The sequence below is a fragment of the Talpa occidentalis genome, unplaced genomic scaffold (genome assembly GCF_014898055.3).
Source record: "Talpa occidentalis isolate TD23 unplaced genomic scaffold, MPIMG_talOcc4v2.1 talOcc4.15, whole genome shotgun sequence".
Lineage (NCBI taxonomy): Eukaryota > Metazoa > Chordata > Mammalia > Eulipotyphla > Talpidae > Talpa > Talpa occidentalis.
The window spans coordinates 1,381,662-1,403,012 of NW_023601543.1; the positions used below are offsets into that span (position 1 = coordinate 1,381,662).

The 21,351-nt window shown below is 56.2% G+C and overlaps 1 protein-coding gene across 3 annotated transcripts; it reads right to left on the bottom strand.

The window, feature by feature from the left end:
- Positions 1–11,138: 11,138 nt before the first annotated feature.
- ZNF275 (zinc finger protein 275) lies at positions 11,139–21,291 on the bottom strand. 3 transcript variants are annotated; one of them, XM_037511793.2, is made up of 5 exons: positions 21,253–21,291; positions 19,183–19,257; positions 13,258–13,362; positions 12,633–12,725; positions 11,139–12,291 (listed from the first exon to the last, which is right to left on the bottom strand). In XM_037511793.2, the coding sequence occupies exon 5, from the start codon at positions 12,261–12,263 to the stop codon at positions 11,139–11,141; it is 1,125 nt and encodes a 374-aa protein (XP_037367690.1). In that variant the 5' UTR covers positions 12,264–12,291; positions 12,633–12,725; positions 13,258–13,362; positions 19,183–19,257; positions 21,253–21,291. The 3 variants fall into 3 exon arrangements, with proteins under 3 accessions (XP_037367690.1, XP_037367689.1, XP_037367691.1); XM_037511792.2 differs by lacking the exon at positions 13,258–13,362; XM_037511794.2 differs by lacking the exons at positions 13,258–13,362; positions 19,183–19,257 and having other exon boundaries at positions 21,253–21,273.
- Between the last annotated feature and the right edge of the window lie 60 nt (positions 21,292–21,351).

Sequence of the window (21,351 nt, forward strand, 5' to 3'; positions counted from 1 at the left end):
TTGTACCCACCCACTTGGACTTCGGGGTCCTTAGGAAGACCTTTGCGCCTACTGCTGTAAAGGGTCAGGGTTTGTAATCTGATTCTGTTGTATGTGAGGATTTAGGGAGATTAAAAATCTATGTCACCGTCCTCTTCCCAGAATTTCCTGAGCTATTTTGAAATGCATTCCACACATCCTATTCTTGAGTTCACCAACTTTAAGTATGTACCCCCGAAAGACAGGCTGTTGACTCACATATCTAGAACACCATTCTCACAGGAAACACTAACAATACATCTGGAATATCATCAAATATGCAGTCGGCGCCCAAATTTTCCACTGGTTTCTGTATAGTGTGTCTGAATCAGGAGCCAAGTGGGTCCCACCCATTGAAGGATGCTTTGAAGCCTTTCATGCTACGTGTAGGCTCCACCTCGGCCTCCTTTGCCCAGTCTGTACATTGACAACTGCCTCCCTGCCCGGCACTTGACCAAGGTCAAGTCCATATTTCCTGTACTCTGGTAGTAAGAAACAGAGGCTGATCAGATGTGGGCTCAAGTTTTTTGGCAGGATGACTTCGTAGGTGCATTCGGGAGAGCACCCTGTATCGTGCCGGCGAGCAGTCAGGACGCCAGAGTGATGAGGCTGTGGACGGCTGCAGCAGGAGGGAGGAACCATCTAGCACAAGCCCCGCCACGGCCGGGGCCCACAGACAGGCTGGAATGGAAGCAGGTTCGAACATGTTTCAAAGGCTCAACATTACTCAGAGCTTGATCTCTGCCCACAGTATAATTAAGCTTGAAACCCCCGAGAAAGGGAAGAAAATAAAAGAACAAAGGCATTTGCAATCTGGTCTGGCGCTCACAACTGGACACAGAGTCTCACAGATGCCAAATGCAGACAAGGTTACACTGAAACCATGGTCAGATGGGATGAAACAAGGTCACGTCACAGTTTGTTCTAAGCACAGATAAAACCAAGGCCAGTGTGCACTCCACAGAATGCCCAAGCCCACCCCCCGCCCCCCGCATCCTCACGGCGCTCTGCCTATTGAGTTTGACCGAGACCTTCAATCACAGAATTGTCCTTGCTTTCTGGCAGCTCCCTCCCCCCGCCACCTCCCCCAGCATCCAACCAAAGCCCAAATCTCAGGACAGCATCTTTTCGCTCACCCTCCGGCTCCCCGTTGTGCGCCTCTGTCTGCTTCGAGGAGCGCTGGATCCAGCCCGCTCACCCGCGGCGTGTGCCTGCGGCTCTCTGGCAGAAAGTAGCCAGAAAAGTCCCCACGTGTTTACAAAGGGAGAAATACACGTTTAGGTAACCCACGGTTCAAGAACTACAATACAATGGACATTAGGAAGTATTTTATTGTTCCTGACAGGGACAGATGGCGCACATAAGCTACCTTGAGGAGAGTTAAGTAAAGGGATTGGGGTGGCTTTCGGATGCATCAATTTGAGAGATGCTGATGGGAGATTTGGAGGAGAGAAGACACTTATGACCGACAATGCTCTCACAGCTGGAAGATAGAAGGAACAAAATAAGAAAAGGATAAAGAACTCACTAGAAAAATAGGCCACAAGCCGAACATCTTTTTCACAATAGAATCCAAATGGCCCAGAAACCTTTGACAGGTGCTCAGACCTCACTTGTCACTACAAAACAGTAAGCGAATGGCATCACGAGGTGTGTGACCTGGCCTCCAGATTGGCTGATGGTGAAATGTCTGAGGATTCTCAGTCATGCAACAGGCATTTGCAAGACAATTGAAGAGACATCTCCCCTATAACCCCACTTTTCCCTGCCAAGTATACAAACTGGAGAAATCTGGGGTGGGCACCAGTAAACAGGTGATGATGGCTGTGAGGAATTCAATGGTGCCCTCCTGCCCCCTTCAAAAAAGATCTGCCCACATCCCAACCTCCAGACCCTGTGAATGTGACCTGATTTGGAGAAAGGGTTTGCAGATGTGATTAAGGATCTTGAGAGGAGGCGTCCTGGGTTATCCGAGTGGCCCAAAGCGACAAGTCTCTTTACACAGTAAGACAGAGGAAAACCAGAGACTGACGGAAGAGGAGAAGCCCCATGGTCGCAGAGGCAGAGACGGGAGGGCCGAGGCCACCAGTCAAGGACACTGTCTGTGGCCACCGGAAGCTGGAAGAGATCAGGGAGGGCCCCCCCGTACAGTCTTCAGAGGGAGCAGGGCCCTGCGAACGCCTTGATCTTTAACTTGTGGCCTCCAGAACTGGGAGATGATATATTTCTGTTGTTATAAACCACCAAGTTTGTGGCACTTTGTTATGGTGGCCACAGGGGCCACACACAATGGTTTGTTGGGGGACTTGGGTGTGGAAAGCAAACCAGGTATCCAGCTGGGACAGGAGAGCTACACACACTGTAGCTGTGGGAACGTGGGAACGTGAGTCACGCAGTGGAACGCCCTGTGAAACGAAAAGGACTGGACTCCCTGTGGACGGCAGCACGGAGAGCAATACTATTGTCACAGAAAATAGAACCCAAGCAAAAAGCTTCCAAAGGGACAGGTATGAATAGTCCTACAAATAAAAGACACAGTTCGAAGAAGGCATGAGAGAGGTAGAACTCTGTGCCCAACATGGGTTCTTAAGATTTATTTATTTTTTATTTATTTATACAAGCACTGGGCACAGTCAGAAGCACGGGAGGGTGAGAGAATTCACCAGAGCCAGAGCGGGGAGCAGAGCAGGCAGAAGGACCGAAGGACACTGCTGAGGGGAGCAGCGGGTGGCAGGAGAGGCCTGCGCGCCATGCGGGACCCTCCTCCGGTGGCCGGGGAGCAGCCGGGCATGGAACCGGCGTTTCAGAGGCTGCGGGCAGCTTCGCAACCCAGCGCTCAACCGCTGCGCCACCGGGGAGGCCCCCATATACATCTTTATATGAATCAACTGGGAACCCTAGATAAAGTAGATAATTATCCAGGAAAATATGACATAATAATTAACCAAGAAACAGAAAGTTGGAATAAAACAACATCCAGAGAAGAAATGTCAAGATCTGCCCTTCAAGACTGCAGCGGGCTTCATGTTATTCTATTCAACCTGAAAAGAAACAGGTCGTTCTCATATTGTCCAAACCCTTTTCTGTATTGAAAAAGATGGAAAGTATCCAAACCCACACCATGAGGTTATTCTAACTCCGGTGCCAAAACTAGACTAAGACAGCAGTGTACAAGCGCGGGACAGACACGTCCTTGCCATGAACATCAACTCAAGGACCCTAGATCCTATGCCACGTGAACCCAGGTAGGGTTTCCTCGAGAGTGCAATGAATGATAAATCAGTGTCAACCGGAATTAATGTAATTAAGTTCATTGCTGGTTGTCATGTAATTCACTTCGTCACTGGTTGAAGAGGAAACAACTATATTATCTCAACTGATGTAGGAAAAGCATCTGATAAGACTCAACAGCCGTTCCCGCCAACCTGGCCACTCTTCCGTAACGGACTCATCCCGGTCACTGCGAGACCAAGGCAATACGGGCACAGATGCAGCAAGAGAAAAACTGTTCAGAAATGTTCTGCGCCCGGCAGGTCATCATGTGAGCGCTTTTAAAAGCTCTACCTTTTCGGCAACTAGTAGCTAACAAGTATGACCTTTCACACTGCCCGCTGGCAAGAGCAAGACAAACCACACCGTGCCTCAGAGGGGGCCCAGATAAAGAAAAATATAAAAACTCATTATAGGTCATAAAAGTAGGTCTGAATAAATGCTGCAGTGTGTCATGTTCTTAGGGAGAAAGACTCAACTCTGAGCGGCGTCAGTTCCCCTGAAGTAAAGTATAACTTCAGTGCGGTCTTAATAAAAACCAAAGGAGGATTTCAATGGAAACTAATGAGCTGATTGTGAAGCCCTTTGGAGAGAAGTACACAGGACTGGGCAAAAACAAAGGCGTCTGGACTGGCTTAAGAGAGACAATTCGACAGCAAAACATACTACTACCGTTACTTGACTGAGCAGCATCAGTATATTATTGATGCAACAGAAATTCCAGGAAATTTAGTATCCAGTATCCACTCATCCATCCACCCACCCATTCATTCATTTGACAGTGGTTGTCTATGATGTGTCAGATACTGTTTTGGGGTGACTAAAACAAAGCCCCCACTCATGTGGAGGCTGGAGCTTATGTTGTACGTGATGAATTTGGTATTTCAGGAAATTGGGGAAAGGGTGGTGTTGGGACAGTTGGCTACCCATGTAAGGGAAACCAACAAAACAGCAGATCCTAGCCAGATACTATAGATGAAGAGAGATTCCTGAATGAAAAACATCTAATCATGATAAAACAAAAGTATAAAAGCAAATTTCTAAGAACAAAATTGGAGGACTATGCCTTTCTAATGCGGGGCTAAAGATGCAATCAAGCAAGGCACAAGAGGCAGTGGTCTGCTCCCCCAGGTCCGGGCCTGCAGGGTCCCCAACACTGGGTCTGGGGTGGGACAGCCCTGTCCTCCCCCCCACTGGCAGGGCACCTTCACCAGGGGCTCTGGGTCTGGAGGGCACTGCCCAGCAGTGGGTGGGATCTGAAAGCACAATGGCTCCCAAGGGGAGAGGCCCCACGCAGGACTGCAGGACAACCCACAGCCATTCAAGTGTACAAATCTCAGGGGCCTGGCTTGGCGAAGGTCGACCCCACTGGTGGTGGCACTTTGGTGACATGTTAGTCTTGCTCTGGTGTTGTCCTGGGGCGCAGAGATGATGTCCCCCCTCCAAGGGTGGGGGGGGCTCGGCCCACAGCAGGGGCTCCACACACTGTTGAGTGAAGGTCAGTAAAGGTGTGAGGGGTGGTGAGGGAGCACGGTTTTCCTGAACTGTCTGGCCTGGAAAAAGTCAGGGGTCATTTTTTTGATTATATATATATTTTTAGAAAATCTTCTAATTCAAGCAATAGTATGTGTTCGGTGGGTGCCGCTTCCAACAGCTCAGCAACGTGAAGATCGAAGTCGCCCACGTGTTCCCCAAGAAGCCCGGGCCCTGGGCCCTGATACCAGCAGGCAGGGTGCGCTCGTGCCTTGCTCCTCTTGGCTCTTGCAGGCGCGTCCTGCTGCGTCACTGTGGTTGCGTCGGCTGCGCCCCGCACCGAGGCCAGGGCAGCCCTACTTGTTGGCCGTTGGCATGAAGTGTGTGTTATCTCAGGACCTCAGGAACCGGGCCACCAGGCCAGCACACGGAAGGCGTCAGCATCTCTGCAGGGGCTGGTGAGGGTGGGCCCCGACATTGTTCCGGAAGTCTCAGGCTAAAAGGTCAGGAGACTGAAATGACGTGAGCACCAAGGCACAAGCCCCATTTCTGCCTCATGCCTGCTGAAGCCTGCAGGTTCGTGCCCTCCCAGCTCATCCTTTGAAAACTAACCCTCAATGCCACGGCGTCAGGACAGGGGGACTGGGTGGAGCCCCCGGGAGATTTCACCGCCCCCCCTTAGAAAAGAGGCCTGGGGCTGCACTGTCACCCCACCTGCCAGGTGAGGATGCTGGGAGAAGGCGGCTGCCTGTGAGCAGGTCACAGGCCCTCACCAGATGCAGGACCTAGTGGCACTTGAATCTTGCATTTCCAGCCTCCAGAACTGTGAGAAGAAATGTCTGCCGTGAAGCCACCCGGTCTGTGCCTCTGCCACTACAGCCCAAATGAACCAGGACAATGGCAGCGCCTTCTCCCCCCAGGTGGGCTGAGCTGGACACAGGTGGGTGGGGGGCAGAGGGCTGTGCCTGGAGCTGGGGCCTAGACACCGGCCCTACGGGGTTGTGGGGACCATGAACTGCGAGGCTGGCATGACTTCTGGGGGGACCTCAAAGGAGGGTGATGTTAGAGAAGCGACCAGGTTCCAGAAGGAAGGGGCACGAAGCAGGGCAGAAAGCAACATCCTACCTACTATAGGCCCCCAGGAGAAAAGCCCCGGCTGTCCCCCCTCCCCCCCGGCCAAGGATTAACTGTCCAAATGGACCTGTGGCCTCTCTGACTCTGGCACAAGGAGAGCCCGGCAGCGTGGAGTTTGCACGTTTCAAGGACAAGTAGGTGGACCACTCAGGAGCAAGCGTGTTAGGAGCCAGCGAAGCAGGCGGTAGCTTCTTCCCAGCAAATGGTTGCCACAGGCATCCAGGCTGGGAGTGGGCATATGGGGCAGGCATTCGCATACTTGTGGGCAGTCACAGCACCTGCCCAGAAGCAGCATCGGGAGAATGCCCAGCACAAGGTTGGGACCCTGCAGGGAAGACATGGGCCAGCTGGGGCGCCTGCTGGGGACAGGGCTGGCGGGAGCCTCATGCTCCTTTCCGGAATGTTGCTTCCTCCCGTTGGGCACATCATGGCCCATGAGGGCCCAACCCAAGCTCTCCTGGGACTTACTCCTTGCTTATCCTTCTGGGACCTGGGAGCTGACACCATGGTTGAGCCCCATTTGCATCTGGGAGGGTCAGGCAGCCAAGGATCTGTCCCTCTTTTGAGGAAACGGTCACTGGGGAGCGAGCTGGCCACTGACCACCAAGAGGACCACCCTCCCTGCCCCCCGGCTCTGAGATGCTGGCTGATGCTCCAGCTCTGGACACTCATATCACCCCATTCGCAGGCGACAGCAGCCTGGTCTGCCCCTGCGCGGAATTCAGGCTCCAGGCAAAGCCCAGCTGGGGTGAAGGCATGTAGCCCAATGACAGGCCTCTTGCCAAGGGACGGCTCAAACTTCCAGAAAAGTCAGCCCTCCCTCACCAGGGCACTTCTCTTCCCTCCAGCTGTGGGGCGGGGCGGGGCGGGGCGGGGTGGGGCGGGGTGGCCCTCACTGGTCCCAGTGGGATGGGGACCCTGGGGCGGAAGCTCTGACAGAAGTAGCCAAGGAAGACCAGCGCCACCGAACATATATTTATTGAAATCTACTTGCTGCAAGGCACTGTGCTAGATCCGGGAGGGGACTCAAACGGGGCGGGGGGCACCCCTGTCTTCGTAAGAGCTCACAATCTGACGGGTGGGGGCGGGCGAAGCTCCAGTGCAAGGCTGGCTATAGTAAGTGCGTAAAACAGACACGTTGAGGGGTCAGGGCGAAACGAGAAAACGCAACAGCCACACCACGAGGGCTGCTGGGGCTGGACGCAGCTACTGCGCTCAGGTGGGCAGATAACACTGAGGGCAGAGCTCAAAGGGGCCATTTTTCCTCGAGAGGAAACACCCAAACCAAGGCAATGAGCGCCACAGCCTGTCAGCAGACCAGCGCTACAGAGGGTCAAGGCCCCACGGCGAACGTGCCGCGAGCAGCGAGGCCTTCCTGCGTCCAGAGCAGGGTGGGAGGCGACTGGACTCATCTCCTGGGGCAAACACAGGGTCGCACAGAAAAGCACTGGGCAAACTCGTGGAGACGAGGTGTCGCTTCTCCCCCATCTTAGAAAACAGAGCACAGCGCGACGTTCAACAGGCGTTTACGACAGGTGGGGCTCGGCCAGGAACACGGGGAAAGCAGCCGCAAATTTGTCAATGCAATTGGCCCTTGACAGGTTGCAAAAAGGGGAGACCCAATCAAGCTGCCTCAAGTCTAGGGGGTCTATAGCAGGGGCACAGGTGGACCCAGGATGGTGGTCACCAGGAAGCCAAGAACGTAATTGGGCCAGGCCTCCGTAGCACTGCTGGGATGAACACTGCTCCGGGGTCCCAGGAGCCCATGATCTTCATGCCCATGCCGCTCAGGGTGGGCGTCGGGGGGACTGCACTACATAATGGGTGGCCTCCTCTTCCTTCCAACATCAACTAGAAACTTCTTTCTCGGTTTCCTTGTTGGCACTTCACAGAAGAAGAGCCTTGATGGGCCCTCCCATCGTGTCCAGGCACTGGCTGCCCAGAGCTGGACCTGGCTGTGGCTTAATGGGCATGGCCCAGAAATGGGTGGGGTCACGTGGCACACAACAGGCCGAGCGGGGGCTCCTGGGAAGCAACACCACTGGGCTCAAGCAAACCGACACAGTGACCTCACCAGGCGGCAGAAACGGTAAACAAGCGCTTCTTTTGCAAACTCTAGCAAGTATTTAAAAAACTAACAAAAGCAACAGGAAGATTCTTTCAGAACAGAAGAAAGATCTACTTCAAACAAGAGCTGGCATTCTCTGCACCCAACTGCTCTCCGCTTCCCTTGCACAGGAATCGTGTGATGAAGAGAACAGAAATGAGGGAGGTACACCAACGCACAGACAAGCGCACACGACAGGAAGCTCGATTGCACATTGTGGCCGACGCGGCGGCACGCCTAGCGCACACGAGGCAGTCCACCTCCGGCAGCCAGAGGCAAAAGCTGAACTCGCACAACTACAGGACACGCGAAAGCCACGGCTGCTTGCGATCAGAGAGCAGACTTCACTGCACACACAGGGACAGGAAAGACACGATCTTTAGTGTTCACTCTAGAAGACGGTTTGAGAGAAAATTCTAGAACCAAGAATGGAAAATAGTACAGGAGAGCAGGATAGGAAACCAGGATGCTATCTCCTGGCTGGGAGAGATGGGGCAGCGATGACCAGGGCGGCGCCAGGGTCCCAGTTAATACTGTGTCTGGATCCTGCCGAAAACTCAGCCAGAGACTCGTGGAAGGGCGAGGGCAGAGGACTTCCAGGTCAAGACGCCAGCCTTGCCCCGTGGGTGTCATGTCGGTTGGATCACACACAGCCTAACAGCTGGAAAGAGAAAACTGATGCGAGAAGGAAGTGATTCAGAGAAGACTGGCCACCACTGAAGCCACAGAGCAACAGGATCACTGTGCAGCAAGTGCTGTGGTTTCTCTCCAGTGTGGTCAGTGTGGAGATGCAGGGCCACCGCCGTGGCCCTGGAAGTCCCTTTCGGCTAAGGTCACTGGAGTCCCAGTGGGACCCTGCTTTCTAGGAGGGGGGCCTGCTGGGACGTTCTGCTTCAGCCCCAGTGGTCCCGCTGGAAGGGTGGGCCTCTCCGGCCTGAGTGTCCCCCAGGCGAGGCTGGGAAGGCACACTGCGGCCCTCGTGTGGCCAGATCCCTGGCCAGCCTGTGCCTGTGCCTCCCTTCCTGAGGGAGGCTGCTGGCAGAGACAGCCCAGCCCCAGGGGACGAGCCTCTATTTCTCTGCCACACAGGCCATCAGAAGGGCATCTTTGCCCTCCAAACCCTTGTTTTAGTGCCCCTCTTGGGCACAGCTGTCACACATCACAGCCAGGCTCAGTGTGGCTGGCTTCTCTTGCCGTGACATGCACGTCATCAGAGGGCTGCAGCTAATGCTCCGATGCCCATCTTAGGCGGGGCTACAGGAAGTGATACTAGAACGCGAGGGTGAATGCCCCCCTAGGTGCCAAAATGAAAGCCATTAAATCAACCTTTCTAGTTCCGGAGCCGCTGGCTGGGAGGGTGAGCCCGCATGCTGGCAGCAGTGAGTCTTGTTGTGTTTGAGATGTCTCTGGGGCGTCTCTGCTGCTCAGGCACTGAATCCACTCCAGGCATGGCCAAGGCTCCCAGGAGCCCAAAGCTCAGCCAGGGGCTGTCAAGACCGAGTGTGGACACCCCCTGATCTAGGGGAGGCCCAGCTGTGCTAGGGGTGGCAAGGGCCACAATGAGAAAGTCAGAGCGCTCCGGCCAGCCTGCAATGGAAGGTTCTCCCCCGTGCCCGAGTGGCCAGGTGGGAGAGCCAAGTACCGCCCACATGGAAGTCTACAATGCGGAGGAGGAGCAAGCCCGCTTCTCCAGCCTGCTGCCACCAGCCCGCCCGCCCGGTGCTGCCAGCTTCCGGTGGGTAGGGCGGTTCAACTTTTCATTTGTGATTAAAATTCAAGAAGAAAACATCATCCTATTTAAGTACTGAAGGAATGAAAAGTAAGACTGAGTGACCAAGTGGACGCCTGGATATGGAGAAATCAAAAGCTCGTGCCACAGAAGCCTGGTAACCAGATACACAGAAGGCGGCGCGCTCAGCAGATGCAGAAGGGCCGGGGAGGTGGTCTCCAAAGGCGGCCTGACCTGATGATGGGCCAAAGGAGATGAATGCATGGAAGATGGGGTCAGAGGTGAGGTGGTGGGGCCCCCGTGGCAGCGAGATGGATGGCGATGACAGCAGATGACCTTTACCGGGCATGCCCTCTGTGCCAGGGGTGGCATCCCGGTCCTTGGAACACCCTTGGGAGAGAGGTCCTGTGATCCCCACCCCGTTTACAGAGTAGGCAATGAGGGATGCAGAAGCAGCACACCTGCAAAGGCTCTCCTTCCCCAGGAGAGGTGTCCCATTGAATGGGAGTCCTCAGACGTCTGCTGTTACAAGGGTGTGCCCTCGGCTACTTTTTAAATGGACTCGTGCCACTCCAGGCCAAGGCCCTCGATCCTAAAGCAAAGTGCTAGCGATGCCAGCCGCACATGTGTGTGCAAGTGGACATGTGCAAATGAGAAAACAGGCCCCGCGGTTAACCCCACCCCAATTAGTAACCACTCCCAGGAGTGGAGCCCGCAGGACAAGGGCAGGCACCACAGAAGGCCTCGTGAAGGTCACTGAAGAGAGTGACGCCTCAGGCTGTCAGGGTGTGAAGTCACAGGACACATCAAAAACGAAAGAACCTTCCTAATGCCACATGTACTGAAGTGTGGGAAGAAATTTCTAGTGAGGGCATGGTGCAGGGTTGTCACAGTGCAACAGCTCAGAAGGACGAGGCCGCTAGATGCACCTTGAAGGTGCGTGATGACTCAAAGGGGCCTGGAGGTGGGTGGGGGTGGTGCAGTCAGAAGCGAGGTGAGGAGTTGGAAGCATGGGACCCTGCGGCCCTCAGTGGGCACAGGGAGGGAGGTCTTCTAGATTAATATATTATTCTCTATCATGTGCGGTTTCCAACAGGTACGTGTAAGTAAACGAGTAAGTTAAATACCGTAAGACATCTGAGCACTCTATGTACATCCCTAAAAATTTATAAATTCAAGTAGGCCAAAAAACTTTGGGGATCTTGTCTTCAGGAAGGTGGGAGGCCACCTGCGCCCCTCACTGGCTGGGGGGGTGGGGCGGGAAACAGAGGACCAGGCTGCCCCCGCGTCCCTGCCAGGCTTCTGCCCACCCTCTGGGCTCCCGGCGACGCGGAAACAACAGCGGCAGGGCGGTGCCGCCCACCCCAGGGGCCCGGAGGGGTCGGCGGGGCCCGACCCGGCCGCCGGCTACTCCTGGTGGCTGGGCTGGTGCTTCTGCAGCGCCGAGCGCCGGTGGAACACGCGGCCGCACTGGCTGCACTCGCAGCGCCGCGCGCTGCTGTGGGTCCTGCGGTGGCGGCTGAGGCCCGAGCTGCGGCGGAAGGCCTTGCCGCACTGGCCGCACTCGTAGGGCTTCAGTCCGCTGTGGATGCGCCGGTGCTTGATGAGGTCGGACGGGCCGCGGAAGGCCTTGCCGCAGTCGCCGCACGCGTAGGGCCGCTCGCCCGTGTGGATGCGCTGGTGCTCCAGCAGGCTGGAGCTCTGGCGGAAGGCCTTGCCGCAGTCGCCGCACGCGTACGGCTTCTCGCCCGTGTGGATGCGCCGGTGCTTGGTGAGCTCCGAGCTGCGCCGGAAGCGCTTGCCGCAGTGCGGGCAGCCGTAGGGCTTGGCGCCGCTGTGGATGCGCTGGTGCTCGGCCAGGCCGGCCACGCCGCGGAAGGACTTGCCGCAGTCGTCGCAGTCGAAGGGCGGGTGGCCGCGGTGCGCGCGCTGGTGCTTGAGCAGCTCCTGGCGGTCTGGGAAGTCGCGGCCGCAGGCGCGGCAGGCGAAGGGCGTCTCGGCCGCGTGCAGCTTCTGGTGGCGGGCCAGGTGCGTGTGCACCTTGAAGCCGCGCCCGCACTCCTCGCAGGCGAAGGGCTTCTCGCGGCTGTGCACCCGCAGGTGCTGGCTCAGGCCCGCGTTCTTCTTGAAGCGCCGGCCGCACTCCTCGCAGGCGAAGGGCTTGGCCTCGCGCTCCATCTGCTCGCCCGTCTCCAGCGCCGCGGCCGCCCGGCTGGGGCCCGGCCGGGGCTCCGCCGCCACGTGACTCTGCCGGTGCTCGTTGAAGTCGGCCACCCCCCTGAAGACGCGCCCGCAGTCGCCGCACTCCCAGCCCTTCTCCTCGCTGTGCACCCTCTGGTGCTGCACCAGGAGGACCTTGAGGCGGAAGGCGGCCCCGCACTCTTTGCACGCGAAGTGATGTTCCACCGGCAGCTGCTGCGGGCTCGCTCCGCGCGCGGCCGACTGCCCGGGCCGCTGCACCTCGGGGCCTGGCTCTCCGGCCCTGGGGGAGCTGGTGGCCGCCGTCTCCTGTGGCCGGGAATCCTCACCCATCGTCCTGTGCCGGGCCGCCGAGGCGCCTCTGAAAAGAGAAAGACGGGCAGGCTGCCGCTGGGAGGGCTGCAGGCATGCTCATTCGGGACTGCGGCCTTCTTCCTGTGACCGCAGCCCACCGTTGGGGCTTTGCGGCCGCAGGCTGGGCCAAGGCCCGGTGCCCAGACAACTGGAAGCCAGGGTCTGCCGGGCTGGTGAGCAGATGCACACCAAAGTGGTACTGAGCAGGTCTCTCCTTGGGTGAGTGGCAATAAGCCATCGCATCCCCATGCTCAGCTTGGCCTCCCACCCCAACTTCAACAGCCCAAGAGCTTGGCAGGGCCTCCCTGACAGGTCCCTCGCCTCCCTTCAGGTGCCCTTTCCACTCACCAGAATGCGTAGCTGAGCCGCAGGAAGGGAGGCGTCCGGCAGCAACTCCCAGGCACAGGTGAGGGACTGAGGCAGGATTCAAACCCCGGGCTCCTGCAGTGGAAAAGGATGCGGGTGACATCGGTGGCCAGGGGCGACAGTGGCATGGTGCGCGAGCAGGGCCTGGGAAGGGGAACTGTTTCCATGCCCCAACCTGGCTAGGGCTGCGCTCTGGGCCCAGGACAGGGGCAGGCGGCTGTTCTGAGAGGGTGATCCTTCCCTCATGTCTCCCACACCTGCACTCATGCTCTTCCGCGTCTCCCAAATCTGGCCCACCTCCCGCATGCAGCCCCTGGTGGTGCTCAGAACCCCTCTCAACAGGAAACCCCCATGAAGTGTCCGTGTCCCCAGCATTGCCTGCGTTTAAAAAACATCCTAAGGAAGCGGGATGAGTCTGTTCTCATCTCGAGACTCCTTTCTGAGCCACCAGTGTCTGGGAGGAGCCCTGCTGCCTCATGATGCGAGCGGCAGCTGCTGTTTCATGCTCCTCACAGCCCGTCCCAGCACCGCGGGCCGTGTCCTTCCAAGCTGTGCAGGGCTATGAAGCTAGTGGCAAAGCCGGTGGGGATGTTAGGGGCATCCTTACCACAGAAGTCACATTTCTGTGGAACACCAGCGCCCTGTGCTCGGGGTCCAGCCTCCGCCACTCCCTTTCTGTACTTTCTAAGCCACACTGTCACGTCACCAAGTCCTGAAAGAATCCGCAGGGAAAATCAGCCCTGCCAGTCACTTTAGAATGAGGCCAGGGTGGTCCCAGGAATGCCAGGGACAACAGGTGAGGGTCTGGAATGGGGGGTGCGTTGCTAACATGGAACTCTGACCATAGCATCAAGGAGTTCTGGAAAGAGAACCTGGGCCAGTCCCAGCAGACCTGGGCCGGATGCCTGGCCTTCCACTGTCTTCCCAGGGGATCTCTGTTCAGTCATGTCCCTAGATAGAAACCCAGCCCCCCTGCCAGAACGACGGCAACCCCACGCCCAGCGGGCAGCCATTCCTCGGCAGATTCTAGGAAAGAAGGAAAGAGGGAGGGAAGACAGGTGCTGGGGTGCAGGCCCTGCCACGTGCCGCACTGAGGTGAGAGGCTGAGGCAGAGGGAAGCACAGCTCACCTGGGCTCCCAGCACCTCAAGAGGGCCTGTCAAAACCTGTCTTCCTGGGGCTCCATCCTGGGGAAGTGCGGGGATGGGGGAGGGAGGCAGGTGGGGCTAAGGAAAGTGAAGAGTCATGAGTGCCCGGTGCGGCCTCTGGGTCCTCTGGACAAAACTGGGCCCCTGACTTCAAATCTTCAATCATCTCTTGCTGGGCCTCCCCGGTGGCACAGCGGTTGAGCACTGGGTTGCGAAGCTGCCCACAGCCTCTGCAGTGTCGGTTTGATCCCCGGCCGGCCAGCGAGGGTCCCACATGGCGCGCAGACCTCTCCTGCCGTGCCCTCTGCTCCCCTCAGCAGTGTATTTCGTCAGTCTGCCTGTTCTGCTCCCCGCTCTGGCTCTGGTGAATTCTCTCACCCTCCTGCGCTTCTGACTGTACCCAGTGCTTGTATAAATAAATAAATAAACCTTAAAAAAAAATAAATCTTCAATCACTCTTGCAAGATGACTGAGTGACGAGCCAGAGTAGGGTCTGCCTAAGGAAACACGCCCCAAGTAGTAGGGGAAGTGGACAAAGAAGGAACCAAATAGAAGTCAAATAAGAGTTTGGTGACTTTATGATGCTGAAGAGACACAGACCAGCATTCAGGGCAGCTGCAAGTTACAGAGCAATGTTCCAGAAAGGAAGGAGTTATTCAGAAAGAAAGAGCTCTGAAAAAATTGACATAAGGGTCCCCATCAGCCTTTGCTGATTATAATGTGCACACGCGTGGGGGTGAAACGCCAAGAGACTGTGAAAAGAACAGCTAGGAAGCTGGAAGCTGAGCAACTCCCAGGGCATACCCTGGCAGGAAGATGGGCGCAAGCAGCCAGCTGAAGGGTTCTCAGCGACTACCTGGGCAGCAGCAGAGAATCACAAGGGCCATGCTTTCGTAGTAAGGCTGATCTATTCCTGGAGCCACAGCTACCCTTGACCTGCTCCAGAAAAGCTTAAAAACAAGCCTCAAAAAGATGAAACCATTCCATGAATAACCACCTCGCAAAACAAAATCCAACACTGTGCACTGTCACACACCAAAACCCATACCTCAATGACATAATATCCACAACGCCCAACAGCTGGTCAAAAGTTACTGCCCCCAAGAAGCAGGGAAAACAGTCAATAAAAACACTCAGAAATGAGAGCTGATGGCTCTGACAGATAAGGCTGAAAGCTAGTTTATGGTTAAGTACTGAAAAATAAGCAGGAACATAATGAGGAAAACGGCTGCTATAAACTAGGACCAAATGGGGCTTCTGGAGGTGAAAACTGTAATATTCAAAATGGAAGTCGCCCTGAGTATCAGGAACAGCAGATTCGGTGGCACACCCAGGCAGCTGGAAGACACCATGATAGAAACTACCGCAAAGGAAGCTCAGAAAGTACAGAAGCTACTGAAGAAACAGTGCCTCAGTGCCCTGGGGGAACAGAAAGCGGCCTAATCCACGTGCACGCAGAATCCGAGAAAAAGAGGAGAGCAAAGATAACTGCTCAAGAAATAATGACCAAAAAAACCTGAGGCAAACAAAAAATGAAGCAAAAAAAATCATCCAGGTATCCTGAGACACAGCATAACCAGCCTGATGACAACCAGGGAGAGAGAAAAAAAACCTTACAGCAGCTACAGGGAAGAAAGACGTGCTAGACAGAGGAACAAAGAGAAGAACAATCGCCGACTTCTCGTCAAAAACCGTTCAAGGGAAAAACAAGTGAATGACATTTTAAAACAGCTCAAGAGGAAAAACTGTCTTTATATTCAAGGAAATCATCCTTCAAAAATGTAGCCAAAACGGAAAGTTTTCAGAGAAACAAAAGCTGAGAATCCATCGGGAGCAGTCCCGCTCTGCAAGTCCTGTTGAGGACAGCTCTTCAGGTGAGGGGAGCACCGCGTGGAAGCTTGGGCCCGCACAAAGGCAGGCAGGCCCCCAGGGCGCAAACACGTGAGGAAATAGAACACTTCCACGTGGCTCGACTTTCCATCTTGAAAAGCAGCTGGCCATCTGAAATGGGAATACCTGGGCATGTAGGGTTAATAGCACATGCAGGAGCAAAGCGTATGAGGCAAGTTTTCTGTATGCCCAGGCCCGCGGGATGCTGCGAGCCCCTCACCGGGAGAAGACGTAGCTGTGACCACGGGCTGGGTGTGCAGAACTGCACTCTGGGTGCGCGGGGTGCAAAATGCCCGATGACAGATCCCTGCCAGGCACGCGCCGTTTCCAGGTGTAGACAGAGACCGTGACACAACGACACGGGCAGGGTGAACGGCAAAGGAGAACGACGCACAAGCACTGACAGCAGGGCCTGCAGAACAGGGTTGCTGGGTGCGGCTCAGCAGTCCAGAGCCATCATTGAACTCGGTGTGGGAAGCAAACTGGATAGGTGGAGTACAAAATCAACATGTGGTAGAAACAAGGAATACAAGACAAACAAAAAACCTAAAGGAAAAATAAATGAAAAGAAAAACAAAATCAATAGATGGTCAGTGCAGGCTGGTAGCCACAGACTTCCCCAAACTCCGACCCTGTGTGGACGGGGCAGAGAGCAAGAAACTATTTATTAAAAATGACAGCAGCTTGGGGCCTCCTGATGGCGCAGGCGGTTGAGCGCAGCGCTGTGAAGCTGTCCGCAGCCTCTGCAGTGCCGGTTCGATCTTGGCTGGCCGCGGAGACGCCCACATGGCGCAGCAGACCTCTCCTGTCGTGGCCGCCTCTCCCCTCAGCAGTGTATTTCCTCAGTCTGCCTGTTTTGTTCCCCACTTTGTCTCTCGTGAGTCCTCTCACCCTCCCGCGCCTCTGGCCTGTACCCCGGTTCTTGTATAAATAAATAAATCTTAAAAAAAAAAAAAAAAGACATCAGCAGCTGTGGAGAGGGTGCATGGCTCCGCAAGGATTTGCATTTCAGGAGAAGAAAGGCCCCCGCAGCGGTGCTGGCCTGTCGTGCAAGCAAGGCCAGCCAAGGCCCCTGTGTCCCACTGTCATCTGGGCAGGCACCCTTGAGCAATTTGCTGTCTGCATGAACTTTGGTTTTCAATACAAACCGAACTGGCCGTGGATCATTGATACAACTCATTTAAGAAGTTCACTTGCCACTGACAAGGCTGCTGTGGCGCCAAAGGGAGTGCAGAGAACAGCAGGTATTGGTCTCCTGAGAAATATGGCCGCTCACAACCCTTGTCTCGCTGCCCCCAGGCCTTGGCCCGACCCATGAGGTCTAGCCCCTACCCCATGTCCCATGTCAGCCATTCCAGCCTGAAACTCTGGCCTTCCTTTGGTCCCAGACAGGCCTAGACGGCCCCTTCCAAGAACCGAGGTATCACTCCAGCGTCACCTCCTCAGGTAACCTTTGCGCTCCAGCCCCGCCGGGCTGCGGTGGTGACCCGTACTGCCCAGAAAGCGTCCTCTGCATGGCTTGTCCCAACCCTCTCTGGGCGAAGCAGCAACTCAGAAATACCAGGGCAGGGCTCACCTTTTTCTTGGTCACCCCCGAAACCCCAGTATCTACAGCAGTTCCTGGCACTGAGTGGGCATGTGATAAATTGTGGGGGTGACCGAATCAATGGGTGGGGGAGGGGCATGTCATTTACCAGCACCTGGTACTTGGCTCTGTGCTTCTTCCTTCACAAAACTTAATTTCCTCATCACAACCTGCAGTTGCCACCGCCTGCACTTTCTTTTCACAAAGAAAGCAGGCCAAATGTGGGTTCAGATCGTTTGTGGGGTCCAAGAGTGAAGGCTTCTCTGAGCACCAGAGAACAGCAGGCCACACCGGAGGTCAGGGAGGCGTGGGGCCCCACGGTGTGTACAGGTTTTGAGACGGGGCTTGAAACCACCCTATTAGCATGCTGTCCCAGACCCTCGCCATGCAATAAATACAAACGTTGCTCTCTGTCCTCCCTCCCACAGCCCTTCCCAGCCACCCGAAGCATTCTGTTTAATGGAGCAGACCCTGCCAAGTATGCCCACTTAACTGGCATGATTAACTGTTGCAATCCCAGAGCCACAAGCCCCACGAATCTGACAACTATCCTCTCCAGTGTAGCAACAGGAGCGCCCAGCCCTTCCTGTACCGGCTTCCCAGGGGGCTAAACCCAGCGCACTGCAGGGCACTCCCCACAGTAATGGAGCCCACAGGTGCGCAGAGATCATTGAGAAGGAACTCAAAAAATGGGAGGGAAAAAGCAGCCCTGCCTCCACAAAAGGAAGCGGGAACTTGATAGAATTAACCAGGTGCGCAGGGAGCAGCTTTCAGAGACGCAATGGAGGAGCACCGCGGGGAGATGCACACAGCCCTGGGCCTCTGTCGCAGCTGGCAACGTGTCCTCCGTGCTGGGCAGCATCTGATCACTCAGAAGCCATCTGCACAAGCGCTCTACTTTAAAATGGTGGAACTAATCTGCAACAGAAGCTGGCTGCTGTGACAGACGCAGGCGGCACTGCCTTCCAAAAGTGGGCCTGGGAGGGTCAAGGTCACAGCACTCCAGGCAGACCAAGATACGCCTTGGAGCTGGGTGGATGCAGAGGATGATGCTGACCTTGAACGCAAGGCAGCCTCGCTCATCGCAGAGATAGCCCCGAGTCTGGGAGGGCAGGTTCCTGCACCTACCTGGCAAACGGAAGCTCCAGGGAAGACGAAGGGAAACCGAGCGCCTCTTAAAAGAAATAGCAGGATGCCCCTTGTTTAAGTGGGACCTGAGTGTTGCCTGACAAGTCTACACTCCCAGCGGGCAAAGGCCCTCCCAAGGGTGGTGGTGGGTGGATGTAGGACCCAGCCAAGGGCCACAGACACTGCAGCCATCTCAGGAACACAGGCAAATCGTGACTCCATCCAGCGCCCCCAACCCGAAAAGTGTTTTCTAAAACACGTGAGGTTGCTTCTGAGCCTGAGAGGTCAGCGTTCGACCGAGCCCCTATCAACAGGCCAGCAGCGGCCTCAACGTGGCCCTTCTCCCTTGGGATGTGGGGCCACCAAACTAGATGGATCTGGCAGCCGCCAGAAACACCTGGACTCCCTGGAACATGGAAACAAGGACCCACAGTAGAATGTGCTCAGGCCCTGGCAGACGATAGGCGGCACCTAGGATTCAATGGGCTTTGGCTCAGAGCAAAAACGCCCCAAGGGTCGTCAGTGTCTAATCTGAACAGCCTCTGGCGTCTCTCCCGCCCCATGGCACCCAAGCCCCGCATCTCCTTACTGGCTCTCTTCTCCCGTCACTTGCATCAAGAGCTGGCTTTGGGCTGAGATGGTACAGTGCCTCTGGACACTGACATTCATGAAGATATAAGCACTTCCAGCAGAGAAACAAGACCTCGCCATCCTGATCCCTGTCCGGGGGCCCTCCAGAAGCTCTAAGGCCACATACCAGGTCCCTTGACACCCAGACTTACCTACAAGAGACACAAGGGATGGCCGGTGGGATCTCAGAACAATTGTGTGCGATCAGTCGGGCAGGTCAAGTCTCCCTGTTGGAAGGAGAATCGAGGTGGACAAAAGCCGACTTGGGTGCCTCTCCTGGCGCAGATCTGTTGGGCCATGAGTGACTTTCCAGAGGGCAGGAGTGACTGAATACCCACTGCTGAGACTCCCCCACCCCGCTTGGACGGTCCCCTGGCTTGAAGTGGGCCCACTCTGTATGCTGCTACTAGCAGTGGCAGAATCCTCAAGGGCCAACAGAGAGGGTGTCTCACCAGGAAAGTCTGTTTCTCTCGGGATATTTGTGTCTGTGTCTTTTTCTGTGTATGTGGGTGGGGAGGCATCTGTGCCCGCTTCCCCAGATTTCCTCTCTCACTCTGCCTGGGCACCTGTCCCTCTCTGTTTAGGTTTTCCATTTTCTTTCCCTTCTATAAAAAGCCAGAAGGTGGACCAGAAGGGGATTTTGTAGTGTTTGTTGTACTTAATTGAGTAAAGGTTTATGTTCCCATTTTCCGAAGACGATGCATGGCAGCTTACTAAAAAGCAAAATAACTTGTAAGTAGAGCTTTGTTGAGGTTACGCTGCCCTGGAGGAGTCTACTGGGGGGCGCTCTGGAAACCCAGGGGCGCTGGGTCATGCAGGTGGCCAGCACGTCAGTGCCAGGGCTGGAGCGGGAGGTTTGACCCTGCCTTGGAGCTTGCTGAGAACTGCAGGGGTAGAGCAGCAGGTGTGGGTGGGGCCAAGGAATATGCATTTTCAATTGCACTCAGGGACCAGGATGTGGGACTGTGCCTCCTCAGTACTGGGCCTGTCCACAATCAGGAGGTCGCCTGGCTGCTCGTACTCAGCTGACAGGATTCTCACCTAGGAGGCTCCAGAATGGGATCCTGTCTCTTTGCTAATGGTCAATTTCTGGGAGAACTTGCTCTCCAGTGATTTCCAAGGGGTGTCACACACAAGGCTGGAACTCACTGTTCAATAGGATTGTAAATGTCCATCCCACAACATCTGGGGGAGCGCGCTGGGCCATACTTGGTGCCATGCAAGCTGCTTCTGCTTAAAGGCCCAAAGGGGGAGGGGCAAGAGGAGGAGTGAAGCAGCCTTAGTACCTAGAGGGGGTGCTGTTCCAGCAATGCCAATGAAATCCTTTGGTAAAAGAAAAATGTCGGGTCTGAGGCGGAAAAGAAAAATCTGTACTGACCAAAGTGCCCGGAGGGGCCAGCAGCCGGGCAAGTCAACACTGGCTGGAGGGGACAGGGTGGGACCTCTGGGAAGAGGGCCAGGGTGGGGGTGCCCGGGTGTGAAAGAGGCCATGGGCTTTGGGATGCGGGTGGGTGTGTGCTGGGAGGATGGAACAAGACCTGTAATTAATCATCCAAATATAGACTAGAGAAGGCACTGTAGAGTTTAACGGGGGCACTGGAGGGGGAGATGGTGACCCCGAGAAGGGGGACAGAGAAATCCCTGTTGGGAACCAGGGCCTTGAGCTTGAGTTCACTCAGCCAGGACTATCCCCCTCTGCTCCGGCCTAGCCCTTCTACTGTAGGCCACCCCATCCTCCTCCCAAGTGAGGCTCGACCCCCACCGAAAAGGCAGAGGGACTGCACCAGCCGAATCAGTTGCCAACTCACCCACCAGGCGCTCCCTAACTGTGGAGGCTCAGGCCCTCCCGCAGCCTGGGCAAAAGCCCTTTAACTCCCCTCCAACGCCACCCCCCCCCCCCCCCCCCCGGCCTCCAACGCTCTTGGGGGGAGGCGCCCTGCATCCCACACTGATAGGTTCCCACGCTCCAGCCAAAAGCGGGTAAGTCTCAGCACATCCGCTACCCGCCGCAGCTCGCCGCTCGCCCAGTGCCGCGGGAAGGCCTCGGGCCTCCTCGTCCCCAACACCCGAGACCCGACATCCCTCCAGTGCGCCTCGGGGCCCAGCAGCTTCCCGGGGGCTCGCGACGCCACCCCTCCCTCCCGCCCCCCGCCGCGCACTCCCCAGCACCGTCGTCTTAGGCCGCGCCCTCCCGGGCCCGCTCCCCGCGGCCGCACACTCACCCTGGTCCGTGGCGGCCGATGCGCGGCCCTCGGCGGAGCAGCGCCGGCGCGGCCCTGGGAGGCCCGGCGTGGCAGGAAGCGCCGCGGAGCCGCCCGCGC